The 16,126-nt window shown below is 42.9% G+C and overlaps 1 protein-coding gene across 2 annotated transcripts in view; it reads right to left on the minus strand.

Annotated features, from left to right (window-relative positions):
* Positions 1-14,903, minus strand: part of Slc4a5 (solute carrier family 4 member 5) — a 75,116-nt gene extending 60,213 nt beyond the window's left edge. For both annotated transcript variants that reach the window (XM_042699713.1, XM_042699712.1), the window contains exons 1-2: positions 14,828-14,903; positions 6,697-6,888 (exon numbers count right to left, since the gene is read on the minus strand). In XM_042699713.1, coding sequence (XP_042555647.1) covers positions 6,697-6,888; positions 14,828-14,903 — 268 coding nt within the window. The remainder of the gene's footprint in view (positions 1-6,696; positions 6,889-14,827) is intronic.
* Positions 14,904-16,126: the final 1,223 nt, after the last annotated feature.

Below are 16,126 nucleotides of genomic sequence, written 5' to 3' on the forward strand. Positions count from 1 at the left end.
ATTATAAATAGTTTTATTAACCAAAAAAAAAAAACACTTACTTTCTCTGAATATAGGTTAAGGGACCTTATTGAAGCAGATCTTATTTCCAAAGCTATTATTATTTTTAACATTTCCTTCTCATTGGCTTATTGATTACTGACATTTGCTAGAAGATACTGAAGGTTTAAGGAATCTTGTAGAAGGAAATCAACAATTGAGAAAATTTTTTTTCTTCAAATTGGGAGAAATCATACCCATTATGGCTTGATTCTGACAGGGTTATACCAATTCTCCATGGAATCGCAGTTCAGTAACTACCCTCCATACTTCCCTACCTCCCTGCCTTCCTACCTTCCTTCTCATCTGTCCTTTAATGCTAGGGATTGAACCTTAACAAATGCTAGGTAAAGCACTCTACCAATTCTACCACTGAGCCACACACCCCCTACCCTCCATAACTACATTATTTTTCATGTACTGGAGTTTGGGGCTTCTTGCTTGCTTAGCTTGATTGCTCAGCTAGTACTCTATCACTTAATCCATGCCTTCAGCCCAGCTTTTTGCTGGTTAATTTGGACATGAAGTCTTGGACTTTTCTGCCTAAGCTGACTTCAAACCCAGATCTCTTCTGCATCTCAACCTCCTCAGATCCTCAGCTAAAATTATAGCTACAAACCAGTGGTGCCTGGCTCATAACTACTTTTAAAATGTAGATTTGATTATATTACTGTCCAAGTGAAAATTTTTCCATGGTGGTTCATTGCCTAAAGCCTATAGTGGTTAATATGGCTCAAAACATCTCTTATGCTCCTGTCTTTCTAGATTCTGGTGTATCTCTCACCCAGCAGCCCTGAAACTCAGAAACCTTGGTCACCTGTAGTCCTTGACCCCAACCCTCTCTGGCCACTGCCCATTTTGACCACATCCTGTTCTTTGGAATATATCCTCCTTGGGCCCTGTGCCTACCATTCAACAAGTCTGGAATGCTCTTCCCCGTTAGGGCCAGAATGAAGACAAATACATGGACAGATCATGGAGAGAAGAGACAAGGCAAGAGCAGTTGGCTGGAACCAGCCTGTCTGGTCATTACCTGCTCCCTGGAATAGCTGAGTGCTGGAATCTCTGGCGGTCAGTGCTGCTCCTGGCCCCAGCCTGTTTCTGCTGCTGCTATCCTGGCTGCTGCCTCCACAGATCCCTTTCCTCATACAACAAACTCACTTTTGTTTCCAGTTAAGCAGCCAGGGGGAGGTGTGGAGAGAGAAGGAGGAGGAAGAGAAGGAGGAGTAAAAGAAGAAAGAGACTGGGGAGATGGAGGGAGGGCCAGTATGTAAAGAGAATAAAGATATAGTAAGCATAAAAGATTGTGAAACATGTGTGACAGAAAAATGATTGAATAAATTAAAGATCTTGTGAGTGGTGTGTGTGTGTGTGTGTGTGTGTGTCTATCTGTCTGTCTGTCTGTCTGTGTGATGTGAGGATGGAATAGAAGGAGAAGGAAAGCAGAGATTTCAGGATATTGGAGACAAAAGAGCTCAGGGCTGCAGTAGAAGCTCAAGCAAAAAAGCTGATTCTCCACAGCAGCATGGGTGGAGGGCAGCTCAGACTTGTGAGAGGACTAGCAGAGCTGGCCCTCTACCCCCTCCTTCTTGCATCCTTCCTCCCAGACCTGAGGGCTCCAGAAGAACCCAGGCACCTCTCCTCAGGCTCCTTTATAAAGGCAGCAGTAGGATTTAAGGTTTGCTTGTGATTCCTCAGGCCTCTTTAAGAGCGTTGGCCACAGGTGAGCTAGCTGGATAGTGGCTCCTGTTCACTCAGTGGTACAGTTCCAGCCCCTGGGTTGAGAGTGGATTGCTGGAGGGAAATGTTTGCAGCGGGGCCTCATCACAAAAAGCCATGTCAATAGTGTTCCTTTTTGGCTGGTTTCTCTCCTTTCCCAACTTTAAACCCAAACTCTGGGTCTTCTTCCTATTCACCCACGTGGAAGATAAAGTGCCACCCGTTACTGCTCAATGGGTGTTTTCCCAGAGCCCATGGATGGTGGAAAGTGGTTACTTCAGGAACCCCACTAGGGAATTACTTTGCTCCTCTGAGAAATTCCTAATCCCCTGGGTTTGGTTCAGCAAGTGCTTACTGAGGACTTAGAATATGCCAAGGTTGATTAGAGGTCAGCGAGCAGCTGCTGTTCCAAGGACCTGCAAATCTTAAATACACTAAATCTTAGAGCTGGGAGAGAGCTTAGTCCAAACCTTCATTTCACAGATGAGAAAACTGAGCCCCACAGCAGGAGAGTAGAGCCTGGAAAAAGCCAGCTCCTTCAGCCATCCTCTACTCTACCCTGCCTGTGGCTGGCTCCACTGACTACATTTTCATGCCTGAAGTATGAGGTTAAAGCAGGCCCACTTAAAAAATGAGGAAACAAAAACAGGGGATCCAGATCATGTGTTGTGCTGGGCACCGGTGGCTCATGCTTGTAATCCTAGCTACTCAGGAGGCTGAGATCTGAGGATTGCAGTTCAAAGCCAGCCCTGGCAGGAAAGTGCTAGCTTTGAGGTGAAGAGCTCAGGGATAGTGTCCAGACCCAGAGTTCAAGCCCCACGGGAAAGAAAGCAAGAAAGCAAGAAAGGAGGGAGGGAAAGAGGAAGGGAGGGAGGGAGGAAGGAAGGAAGGAAGGAAGGAAGGAAGGAAGGAGGGAAGGAAGGAAGGAAGGAAGGAAGGAAGGAAGGAAGGAAGGAAGGAAGGAAGGAAGGAAGGAGGGAAGGAAGGAAGGAAGAGTCATGTGTTGAATGCTGGGCTCCATGCTGGGCTCTAAGCAAAGCCACCTACACTCCTGCAGCAGTTACCGTCCGAGTTTCTGCTTTGGTGAACAGTAAAAGCTGGGATCCTACTACCCTGTGGCTGGCTAGGCTCAGCCCTTTCCAAGTGCTGCAAGGAAGCCACTTCAAGTCAGAGGCTAGGGGAACTTCACACAGAAAGATTGCCAAGGATGCCAGAACTCTGTTCATGTACTATATGAACCCAGACTTGGGTTCAGCTCCTGATGCTGTCATTACTAGCAGTGGTATCTTGATGAGGCATTAATCCATGAACCTTAGTTTCTTCACTTATAAATTGGGAAAAATCACATCACCTCTCTGGATTGTGGAGGGACTGAGACAGTATAATGTGCTGGCACAATGCTTGGCATATACCAGTCACCTGGTATGATAACACTATCATTTTCTGTATGTGTGACCCGCTCCTCTTTTACTACCTAGTTACTAGCCTGCTCCTTCCCAAACATTGCAAATCACAATCCTTTTCAGTTTCTAAACCATCCTGCTGCTTCCATGTGCTCCCTGCCCCTCTGTTCCTGGCCATTCTTCTCTCAATGCCCCTCCTTTCCTGCCCTCAGGCTGGGCTTCTGCATCAGTTTCTTTTTTGTTGTTGTTGGTCATGGGGCTTGAACTCAGGGCCTAAGTGCTGTCCCTGAGATTTTCATTCAAGTGTAGCACTCTACCACTTTGAACCACAGCTCTACTTCGGTCTCATGGACTTTCCTGCCTGGGCTAGCTTTGAACATGTCCAAGCTAATCTACATAATGACATGCCACAGGAAATAACCCTCCTGTTCCATAACTGTGGAAGACATATAGCATGAGTGCAACTGTAGGAATGGACTTAGTCAGCCATTGCTGAGAGAAATATAAGCTTGGCAGGGGTGAGCTTTAGGAAGCAACTAAAAGAAGTACAGAGAATGGTGTTGTTACTGAATGACAAATTGCTGCATGAGCAGTGCACAAACCAGCAAGTGGACTGAAAACCAGCAAGTAGCATAGACTTTAAGTCCTAGAAAAAGACTCGAGAGGCATTTATGGTCACCATAAATAAAGTCAGTGCATCTCATGGCCCCCAGTCTGGGATGAGTCCTTTCAGAGATCCCTTCTGTCCTAGGCTCTACGTAGAGTTACTGAACAGTCAACTTTGTAAGGTCAGGGCCACACTTCTGGCCCTCAGAGATCACACAACATGGGCTCTCAATAAATATTTGCTGGAGCCGGGTGCTGGTGGCTCACACCTGTAATCCTAGCTACTCAGGAGGCTGAGACCTGAGGATCACAGTTCAAAGCCAGCCCGGGCAGGAAAAGTCTGTGAGACTCTTATCTCCAACAAAACACTCAGAAAACTGGAAGTGGCACTGTGGCTCAAGTGGTAGAGTGCTTGCCTTGAGCTGAAGAGCTGAGGGACAGGGCCCAGGCCCAGAGTTCAAGCCCCACAACCAACACTAAATAAATAGATAGATAGATAGATAGATAGATAGATAGATAGATAGATAGATAGATAGATAGATAGATAGATAACTATTTGCTGGGTGAGTGAGTCTGGCTGATTCAACACTCATAAGCACATCAGATGGAAATAGTTGCTGCAAGACAGAAGCCAGGAATGAAGAAGTGGAAGGGGTGTGGGAGGAGAGCGGTGCAGGTGGGGACAGTCTGTGCATGGCTCGAGGACACAGAATGCTGTAGTGCAAGAGATAGACCTGAGGGTGTCAGGTCTTTCTTGCCAGTTTTTGTAAAGTGGGTTTTCAAGAGAGGACATGGAAGCCTCAGGTCCTGTTTTCATGGGTAATGATGATCTTTTTCTCTGAAGTTGTATATAAACATCAGTGAGGAAAAAAAATCTGCCCACTTAAGCTTATGAAAATTCCTCCAGTTCTAGGTGGCTTTGGAAATCTCTACCCAGGTCATGTCCTGAACTCCCACAAGGATTACCCCCTGGAGTCTATCTTTGGATAACACATGACTTATGCCCCTGGTCACAGTTAATTGGATCAGGAGCAGTTAATTGGCCATGTGACCCAAGCCTGGATTTTTTTTTTGTAGTAGTAGTAGTACTAGGGTTTGTACAGGGCTTTGTGTTTACTAGGCAGGCAGGTACTCTATTACTTGAGGCACACCCTTAGCCCTCTTTTATTTTTCAAATAAGGTCTTAAGCCTATGCCCAGGTCCAGCCTCAAATCAAGATTCTCCTACATCTAGATTTCTGGGGACTGACAAGGTTTAACACCAAAAATCTTGTCTTCCCTCATTATTGGAGATCCCTCTGTCCTAAGCAGGCTGAGACAACTGGGTACCTTACATAATCCTTTATCTGACAGATGAGGATGCTGAGTTTCCAGGGTCTCCCCAATTGGTCTTGGCTATTGGTTAACTTTGTCTTGTTTGCTCTTATTGATTCTCACTATTTCTTCGTGGTTCTATTCCTTATATACACTTTGACTGAGGCAAATCTGTTTAACTGCTAAGAAGTGAATTTCTAAATAATATCCACCCTTGGAATAGGATATGATAAGGAAAAGAGGAAGAAGGAGAGGGAGAGGGAAAGAGAATATGCTATATTATTCCCTTCCCTACCTCTCTGGTTCATCATAATGCAATTTTGTTACTTGAAAGAATGCAATTCTCAGCCCATGTCCAATATGGTGTCTGTAAAATGACTACTGATATCTTACAAAGGAACATAGCACCATAGAAAGATCTGTTTTAATTTTCCTGCTGCAAGATTACCAGTTACACCGTGCTCTAGCTCTTACCTTGGCTTTCTAATCTGAAGATGGGAAAACAACATGCCTCTTTTAATGTTGGAATGAACCTGAGAAAATGTATCCCTGATTTCAAACTGTATTTTAGAGCTATCCTAATTAAAACAGCATGGTATCTGGGTGCCAGCTGTTCACACCTGTAATCCTAGCTACTCAGGAGGCCCTAAGATGGGCACAGAAAAAGAAAAAAAAACAATAATTTTCTTTTCACAGAAAGAAGCAAAATACTGGTGGTGGTGGTGGTGGTGGTGGTGTGTATGTGTGTGTGTGTGTGTGGCCTAGGCACTATCCCTGAGCTTCTTTTGCTTTAGGGTGAGTGCTCTGCCACTTGAGACACAGCTGTACTTCTGACTTTTTGGTGGTTAATTGGAAATTAGTTTCACTCACAGACTTTCCTGCCCAGACTAGCTTCAAACCGTGATCCTCAAATCTCAGCCTCCTAAGCAGCTACGATTACTGGCATGAGCCACCAGCACCTGGCAAAATACTTTTAGTTAGCCCATAACTGATTTCCTCAAGAGTAGAGAGCGGATGGTGGGTGAGGTAAGAGGGCTGTCCTAGAAGAAAGCGTCCCTATAATTCAAGGTTACTAAATTCTGCCCATTCCTTTGAGCTCAAGGGAAGAAAGTTTACCTCACACTACTCATATTTGTTCTTAGAGCAATGGTCACATGGCCCCTAGGAATTTAGAAATGAGAGAAATAATTCTAAGAATTAAACCATGAGGCCTACACAGAATGGATCAGATCAAAGGTGTCCAAATTAACAGAGAGACAGAGGCTTTTGGCTGTCAATGCGCAGGCAGGTTAGTCAGCAGTTGAGTGGAACAGAGGACTGATTTGAAAGTCCTAGCGGAGAATTACCCACATCTTATAAAATTATGATAGTTTAAATTATGCTGTTTAAATTATGACAGTTCCAAAATACAGTTTGAAATAAAGGATACATTTTCTCAATTAGTGTTCATTCCAAGATTAAAAGGGGGATATTGTTATCCCATCTTTAGATTACAAAGCAAAGATCAAAGAGCTAGAGCATGGTACAGAATTACCCAAATCCTACCTTGACTTGCTTATCTGAACCCATTAACAGGATGGCTTCCCAAAATGCACCCAATCTTCCTGAGCACTCACGAGTTCTGCTGATAAGATCCATGCGGCCCCCTTGACTGCTGGTCCCTTTTCCTGGGCTGGTCAATTCCTGCTGTATCTTGTCTGGCTGAAGACCCCAATGAACTTTTTGCAGGCCTGAAGGGTGTCCTTTCTGGTCACCTTTTCTTTTCGAGTAACTGGAAAGTGGAAGTCCAATATGAATGGAAGGGTGGTCTGTGGACATAGCACAGAGGAAGTCCCAGTTAGTAAATATTGGCATTTCTGTAATATCTACCAGTAAAAAAGATGGGCCACAGAAGCAAAATGGAAGACATAGAGTGTCAGCACAAAGCCAAAGCCCCAAGGCTTGGGTATGACAGATTTCTATTTCTGAACCAATCCTGCAGTTGCTAGAAGAGATTCTCTCAGTGCTACAGTTAGAATTCTTCAGGAAACAGCAGAGCTCCCATCTCCCCATCCTTGCTTGCTTCACCACAGCACTGATGGTCAGATGTTTTTATCACATGGTGCAGGAATGTGTTCCTCAGTGGGTCACAGATCTGGTCCACAATGCCAAGCCCCTCATTGGCTATTACAGGAAATTCATATGCATCCCACTGAGTACCATCATTACTAACAACCAAGGACTATATGTACTATTTACCAGAACCCTACTTAACCAGGAAAAAGTATTATTAAGGGCTTCTTAATACTGGCTGTGTGAACTAAAACTTTCAAGAATTTGAGTTACCAAGAACTCTAATACAGAATTTCACCAAGATGATGGCCATGTAACCCTGGATAGTACACAAAGCCCCCAGCTGGTCAACATTTAGAGGCAGCTGAGGACTTTAACTTCAGTGTTATATTGAGTTAGTCAACAGTTTTTAAATTAGTAAAATTAAAAATGTTAAATTATGCTATAAGTTCTAATTTATAGCATAATTGAGCAAAGATAGAGTTCCTTTCTACTTCCACCTTTACCCACCACCACCTTCACCCTCAGTTTTCCCTACTACCAGCATCTTGCCTTAGGGTCATGCATTTGTTACAATTAATGAATGTTGATACATAGTTAATTATCATCTTTGTATACATTATCTTCCTATTGCATAAATAATTCAATGGGTTTTAAACATATATGTAATGTATGTATGTACCATTATTGGATTGTATAAAATATTTTCACTATCCTAAAAACCCTGTTTCACCTATATATCTCTCTTCTCCTTCCTCACGCTCCTCTTTTACTATCTCTATAATGTAACAACATTTTTTTTGCCAGTCCTGGCACTTGAACTCAGGACCTGGGCACTGTCCCTGAGCTTCTTTTGCTCAAGGCTAGCGCTCTACCACTTGAGCCACAGTGCTACTTCTAGCTTTTTCTATTTATGTGGTATTGAGGAATGAAACCCAGGGCTTCATGCATGCAAGGCAAGCACTCTACCACTAAGCCACATTCCCAGCTAGGTATAAAGTATAACTGGACATGATAACCCATACAGGACTCTAGGCATTCACACACAGTCACGTGTAGGGGGAGGAACCCAAAAGTGTAACTTCTCTAAAATTTAAAATATTATTTATTGATATAAATTCCAGGAAATGGAAATATAGGTGTTTTGTTATTGGTCGTGGTGGTGGTATTTGCTTTGCTTTTGTGTTTTTTAGGGGCAAAGAGAGGTACAGAAAGGGAGGGAGAGAGCTGGGTGCCAGTGGCTCACACCTGTAATCCTAGCTACTCAGGAGGCTGAGATCTGAGGATCGCAGTTCAAAGCCAGCCCAGGTAGGAAAGTCCATGAGACTCTTATCTCCAATTAACCACCAGAAAATCACAAGTGGCACTGTGGCTCAAGCGGTAGAGCACTCACCTTGAGCTGAAGAGCTGAGGGACAGTGCCCAAGCCCAGAGTTCAAGCCCCATGACCGACCAAAAAAAAGAAAAGAAAGGGAGGGAGAGTGAACAAACGCTATTCAGTATATATTATGTGGAAAATGAACTATGTAACTTTCAGGGATGGGAAGGGGAAATGGGAAAAACAAAGGAAGAGATGACATTGTCCAAAAAAGGATATGTACTACTCATTACCTGACTATGAAATGGTAACCTCTGTGTACAACTTTAATAATAACAATGAAATTATATTTTGAGAAATTCTCTCTAAGCTGGGTACCAGTGGCTCACACCTATAATCCCAGCTACTCAGGAGGCTGAGATCTGAGGATCATTCAAAGTCAGCCTGGGCAGGAAAGTCCTGAGACTCATCTCCAATTAACCATCAGAAAGTGAAAGCCACCAGAAAACCAGAAGCAGTGCTGTGGCTCAAGTGGTAGAGTGCCCGCTTTGAGCTGAAGAGCTCAGGGACGGCAGCACCCAGGCTCAGAGTTCAAAGCCCACAACTGGGGGGAAGAAGTATAATTGACATGCTTACAGGAGAGGAAAATGGAATCATGTACAATGCTCAGTAAAAACCAGAGGAGGGCCAGGTGCTGGTGGCTCATTGCCTGTAATCCTAGCTACTCAGGAGGCTGAGATCTGAGGATTGTTGTTCAAAGCCAGCCCAGGCAGGAAAGTCCGTGAGACTCTTATCTCCAATAAACCACCAGAAAACCCGGAAGTAGCACTGTGGCTCAAGTGATAGAGTGCTAGCTTTGAGCTGAAAAGCTGAAAGACAGCGCCCAAGCCCAGAGTTCAAGCCCAACAACCGACCCTGCCCCCCCCAGCCCCCACAAAAAAAAAATCCAGAGGAGGAGTTGATGACTCATGTCTATAACCTCATCTCCAAAATAACCAACAAAAAGCCGAGCCAGAGAAGGGCTCAAGAGGTAGATCATCAACCAAACAGGCAAACTGAACAAGAATGAGGTTCTGAGTTTCAAGCCTCAGTAAAAAAGAAAACCCTGGCAAAAAAAGAAAAAATTTGTTGGATTCAGTGAAAGCAGTACATATATTGTTTTTTTCTTTTTGTGCTGGTCTTGGGGCTTGAACTCAGGGCCTGGGCACTCTCCCTGAGCTTTTGTGCTCAAGGGTAGCACTCTACCACTGGAACCATAAATTAGATTAGAATAATAAGAATAATATTTTATTTCTTTTCTGATGCTATTCCTTGCTTTGTATACCTCTGAGTGTCTTATCTATATATCTTTCCATCTTTCTGGAAAACATCTCTTAACAACCAGCAACAACATAACAACAAAACAATTATACTTCTTATACTTACAAGAATACAAATTGCTCTAAAATTTTCAATGTACTTGTAATACTAATCTAAGTCATTTTCAAATAACACTATAGTATTTCTTGGGCAGTGCATGCACCTTACAGCAGAGTGTTTTCTATTTCTCTCATCCCTATAATTTTGCTTCCTTTCATCTCACTTATCCATATGTTATCACATCCTTTATTACCTTCAACAATATAGTTACTGCTGGATGCTGGTGGCTCATGTCTGTGATCCTACCGACTCAGGAGGCTGAGATCTGAGGATCACAGTTCAAAGCCAGCCTAGGCAGGAAAGTCCCTGAGATTCTTATCTCCAATTAACCCCCCAGAAAACTGGAAGTGGCGTTATGGCTCAAGGTGGTAGAACACTGACCCTCAGTGCAAAAGCTCAGGGACAGCACCTAGACTTTGAGCCCAAGCCCCACGACTGACAAAAAATAATTATACATATACATATATATATATCTTTGTTTCTTTTTTTTTCTTTTTTCTTTTTTTTGTCAGTCGTGGGGCTTGAACTCTGGGCCTGGGTGCTATCCCTCAGCTCTTCAGCTCAAAGCTAGCACTCTACCAGGAGTCATGGCACCACTTCTGGTTTTCTGGTGGTTTAATGGAGATAAGAGTCTCAGGACTTTTCCTGCCCAGGCTGGCTTTTAACAGCGATCCTCAGATCTCAGCCTCCTGAGTAGCTAGGATTATAGGTATTAGCCACCAGGGCCCAGCTATCTTTGTTTATTTCATTTCTAATGCTATTCCTTGCTTTGTATACCTGAGTGTCTGATCTATATGTCCTCCCATCTTTCTGAGGACATCTCTTAATGACCAGCAAGAACAATAAAACATTCATGTTTCCATTTTCTGGAATTCATTGTGATAAATAGTATTTTAATTTTCAGAGAAGTTACACCTTTGGGTTCCCCCCACAAGGGTATTTCTCTTTTAGCCTGTGTGTGAATGCTTGGAGTTCTGTATAAGTTAACATGTCTAGTTGTATTTTAGATCTAGTTTCCACATATGAGATAATACATGCACACTCTGAGTTTGGCTTACCTCACTTAACATGGTTTGTTCTAGGTCTATGCCTATACTATTAATGAGCTTATCAAAGACATTCTTCATTTCTGTAATAGTGTTTTTGATACTTAGATTTCATTTTTTATTTTTCTTCAAGTTTTTGCTTTTGCTCATGTTACACATTTGAGTCCACATGATGCCCACCTTTTCCATTATCATTCTAAGCATACAATTACTGATAGTTACTTTAAATTCCTGACCTGATAATTCAAAAAAGAAAATAAACAAAAGTGTGAAAGTTCAAAAGAGAAAAGTGGCTTTAGTAGTCAGCATGCAGATGATTCAAGTTAGAGCCTCAATATCTAGAAACTATACAGTAAAGATATTTTGGTACAATGAAGGGATTTAGTATTATTATGGTTTTGTGGCTAATGGTTAGGCCGTGTCTGCTATACTAGTAAATGTGAGAGGCTTCAATTTCCTCTAGTGTCCTGGTTATTGTATCCTCTGTTGTTTTCAGGTTTCCCTAGAAACTCCTTAAAATAGTCTGAGGTTTGCAGTTGTTTTGCTTATAATCCACTGTTATTATACAGAATCTCTCTTGAAGTAGTAACAAGGTGTGGGAGTAAGGGAAGCCATTCTATAATCCTATAATGAGGTCCTAGTCTTTTAGCAAACTGTGATTTTCAAAAGTGCTTCCTCCCTCCCCACCCCATATTTTAGGTGAGATAGGAAGGCAGAGAGAGCTAGAGTTGTGTAATTACCCTTCCACCAAGTTTGGAACAGGGTCTGGCAATTTTTGTTTGTTTTGCTCATCTTTATTGGGTAGATCATTGTGGATAATGCTCTTAGGTTTATTTCAACAAGGTTACATTTTCACTTCTTCTGGGAAAACAATATTTTTCTCTTACCTTCAGTGAGCAAACAGGGGTAAAACTAAGGAAAGTGTGAGGGCTTCTTAAGCTGGGTCCTTAGGAGTTTTTAACTCTAATTTTTTTTTTTGGTCAGTCATGGGGCCTGAACTCTGGGCCTGGGTGCTGTCCCTCAGCTCTTCAGTTCAAGGCTCTACCATCTGAACCAAAGCTCCACTTCTGGCCTTTTCTGCTTATGCGGTGCTGACAAATCAAACCCAGGGCCTCATGCATGCAAGGCAAGCACTCTACCATTGAACCACCTTCCCAGCCCACTCTAAAGTTTTTATGTATCTGAAAAAAGTGATTTTTACAACGTTTTATTGTTGTTATGAGGGTAGAAGTTACATGTCAGAGTAAAAACTGGAAGACTTAGCAGCTATTTTGAATAATTACTATGATTTTTAAAGTATATTTCTGGTTCTACCAGAACCATTTCTGGATGGTCATAGTTGGTCTCTTGTTGGTCATGGTTGGTTAGTTCTACAATAGTACCCAAATGACTGGCCCTGCTTCCTTCCTCCTTTCCTTTCAGCTATAGTGTGGCTTCCCTCCCACACTTTTGACTGTGGCTGTTACTGTTGCTCTTGTTGCATCGGAAGCTGAACCCATGGCCTTGCTCATGCTAATCAGGCATTTTACTACTGAATTATACCCCTAGATCCTATACTACATTTCTTAATCAGTCTATAATTCTAGGTAAAGACTCGGGCAGAAGCATTTAGAAGTAAGTAGTTCCACTCTACTTAGCATACGTGAATGTTTTAATGTCAAGTTCCCTACCCTATTTTCTCCCATGAGACAGAAACTGAATGAGAAGCATCAGATACGTCAGAAAAGCCTCTACCGCCAAGACACAGCTCCCCAGGTGTTCTCTCGCTTGCTCTATACTTGCTCTGTGGCCACAGGCATCCTGTTTCTCAGTGTCCTTGTCTGTAACATGAAAATGAAAATGAAAATCTTTTTTCTACTGATTGGCAAGGTTTTTGAGAAGACAGAATAGGCTCATGAGAAGCAGGGTATCAGTAGCTAATGCCTGTAATCCTAGCTACTCTTAAGGCTGAGATCTGAGGATCACAATTCAAAGCCAGCTCTGGAAGAAAAGTCCATGAGAATCTCATCTCCAATTAACTGCCAGAAAGCCAGAGATGGAGCAGTTGCTCAAGTGGTAAAGCACTAGCCTTGAGCAAAAAATAAATTCAAGGACAGAACACAGGCTCTAAGTTCAAGCCCCAAGACTGGCACCAAAAAGAAATAAAATGGATCATGTTTGGACATAATTATGAAAATTGTAATCATAGGATGATACATATGAAAATATGCTTATTAAAGAACACAAGAGGGCTGGGAATGTGGCTTGGTGCTAGAAAAAGCTGGAAGTGGTGCTGTAGCTCAAGTGGTAGAGTGATAGCCTTGAGCAAAAGAAGCTCAGAGACAGTTCCCAGTCCTGAGTTCAAGCCCCAGGATTGGCAAAAAAAAAAAATAAGAAAGAGGGGCTGGGAAGGTGGCTCATTGGTAGAGCGCTTCCTTGCATGCCTGAGGCCCTGGGTTTGATTCCTCAGCACCACATACACAAAAAGAAAAAAGCCAGAAGTGGTGCTGTGGCTCAAGTGGTAGAGCGCTAGCCTTGAGCTGAAGAGCTGACAGGACCCAAAAAAAGAAAGAAAGGAAGGAAGGAAGGAAGGGAAAGAAGGAAGGACACCAGAAATAGCTCTCAAGGAAATATTTTATTTTCAGTCCCAAATATAACCTTATCTGTTCCTGGCTCCTGTCATAATCATTAGTGCATGATTATTCAGCTGGTGAACTGTGGAGAAAGGCTAGACCTCACCTCAAGTCCAAACTCTCTACATATCCTCTCCTCTCTGGCAGCATCAGGAGAGTTTGGCTCAGGACTCATGCCAAGCTCTTCTAGGAACTCCTCACTTCATTCCTCTTGATCCATCAACAGCCCCTACACATTCCTCAGTTCAACAAGCATCTGCTGGGCAATAAGATCAGTACTTCTTTCAAGTGGGGCTATGGTAATGCTAGGTTAGCAGGCCAACAGATTGCCTCTTCTTTAGAAGAGCAGCCCTGTGGCTGCTTCTCTGTAAAGTACAGATGCTTCCCAATTTACAATGGGTTATGTCCCAGATTAATTACTCAGAAATTGAAAACATCCTAGGTTGAAAATGCACTTAAAGCACCTAAGCTTGAAGTATCTTGCCACACAGCACCTTGGAGCATATCTGGGAGTTCCCCTTGTAGAAGCCCTCTGTAGTGAGCTGTAGTGAGCTCCAACAGCCCAGCTAGCCCAAGTAAAGATTTTTTTTAAAAAATTCTTTTTTTGGTCAGTAGTGGGGCTTGAACTCTGGGCCTGGGCACTGTCTCTCAGCTCTTCAGCTCAAGGCTAGCACTCTACCACTTGAGCCACAGTGCCACTTCTGGTTTTCAGTGGTTAATTGGAGATGAGTCTCACGGACTTTCCTACCCAGGCTGGCTTTGTACCGAAATCCTCGGCAGCCTCCTGAGTAGCTAGGAATATAGGCATTAGCCACTGGCACCCAGCAAGATCAAAGGTAGGTAGGTACTACCTACCTCTGGTTTCAAATCATCATAAAACTGAAAAAAAAATCAAGTCAAACCATTGTTAAATGAGGGGTCCATCTGTACAGAAGAGCTCAGAGTCAAAATTTCTGTACCAACAGAAATTGCACTTGTTTTAACTGTGCTGCCATTTTCAAAATCTACTAAATGTTGCTATTTGACATTAATCATGGTTTGCAAATTGGTAAAAATCATGTGAATTTGTGTTAGGAAACCTATAATCTTGGCAAAGTGCCAGTTTCATGTCTCCTACCCAGTGACATGGTCCCTTTAAGACACAGTAAAAGGCAGGTCCCATCAGTTTGAAGAAGTCCACGTGGTAAGTCAAGGAAAGAAACCAGCTCTCCAGGACCTCCAGCTGAAAGTGCTGCTATAAAAACACCAACGAATTCTCAAACTTTCCTGGGATTTGCATCAAGTGTTCAAAATGTCTTTACCTTGAACTGGATGTCTTCTTTTGTAGCTTGTGGGGTCCAGCTTTCTTACCCCAGCCTTTTCCTCTTCCACCTTCATGGCTCTAAAGAGAAACGCAGCCTCAAAATGTATGTAGTAAAAAGGGCAGGATTTCAAGAAGAAATGGAAAAGAAAAAGAAAGAAAGAGAGAGAGAGAGAAAGGGAGAAAGAGAGAGGGGGGGAGAGGGAGGGAGGGAAGGAGGAAGGGAGGGAGGAAGGGAGGGAGGGAGGAAGGAAGGAAGGAAGGAAGGAAGGAAGGAAGGAAGGAAGGAAGGAAGGAAGGAAGGACAGAAAGAGGGAGGAAGGGAGGGAGGGAAGGAGGAAGGGAAGGAAGGAGAGAAAGAAAGAGAGAGAAAGAAAGAAAGAACTACTCATAGTGGGAGATCATAATACACACGGAAAAAAAGAAAAAAGAAAACTAAAACAAAAGAAGAATCAAGCCAGGCATGGTGGCTCATACTTATAATCCTAGATACTGAGGAGTCAGAGCTCAACCAATAAAATATCTGGGTGTGGTGACACATCCAGTCAACCCAGCTACTCAGGAAGCATAAATAGGAGGACCTTAGACTAGCCAGGACATAAATGAGACCCTATTCAAAAAACAATCAAAAGCAAAAATGGGTGTGGGAGGCATGACTCAAGTAGTAGAGTGCCTGCCTTGGAACTGCAAATTCCTGAATTCAAATCCCAAATTCAAGTCCACAAAGAAGGGGAAGAGGAGAAGGAGGAGAAAGAGGAGGAGGAGGAGGAGGAGGAAGAGACAAGAAAGTCAATCACTCCAGGAGGCATAAACATCTCAGTAAAGAAATTCCCAAAGGAGAAAGAAAGAGATCATAAAAAAGAAAGGAGAGTTATGTCGAAAACGAACTTTACAACTTTGGGGGGGGGAGGATTGGATGGGGGTGGGGGGGAGAGGATGGGAAGGGATGGGAAGGAGAAACAAAGGAAGAGGCTATAATGCTTGATAAGAAATGTACTCATTATCTTGCCCATGTAATTGTAACCCCTCTGTACAGTATTTTCACAATAAAAAAATATTCAAAAAAAAGAAAAGAGGAAATTATCAAGGGGATAGATGAGAATATTTCCCTTAACTGAAGGATTTGAATTTTCTTACAGAAAAAGCTTGTTGAAGGACTCTATGCATTCACATACAAACATATTAAAATAGGATACAATAGGGTAGGAACCCAAAGGCATAACTCCTCTGAATATCTATTTTAATTTGTGTGTGTGTGTGTGTGTGTGTGTGTGTGTGTGTGTGTGTGTGTGTGTGTGTG

This window comes from Dipodomys spectabilis, unplaced genomic scaffold, assembly GCF_019054845.1.
Source record: "Dipodomys spectabilis isolate Male_0828 unplaced genomic scaffold, ASM1905484v1 ptg000262l, whole genome shotgun sequence".
NCBI lineage: Eukaryota > Metazoa > Chordata > Mammalia > Rodentia > Heteromyidae > Dipodomys > Dipodomys spectabilis.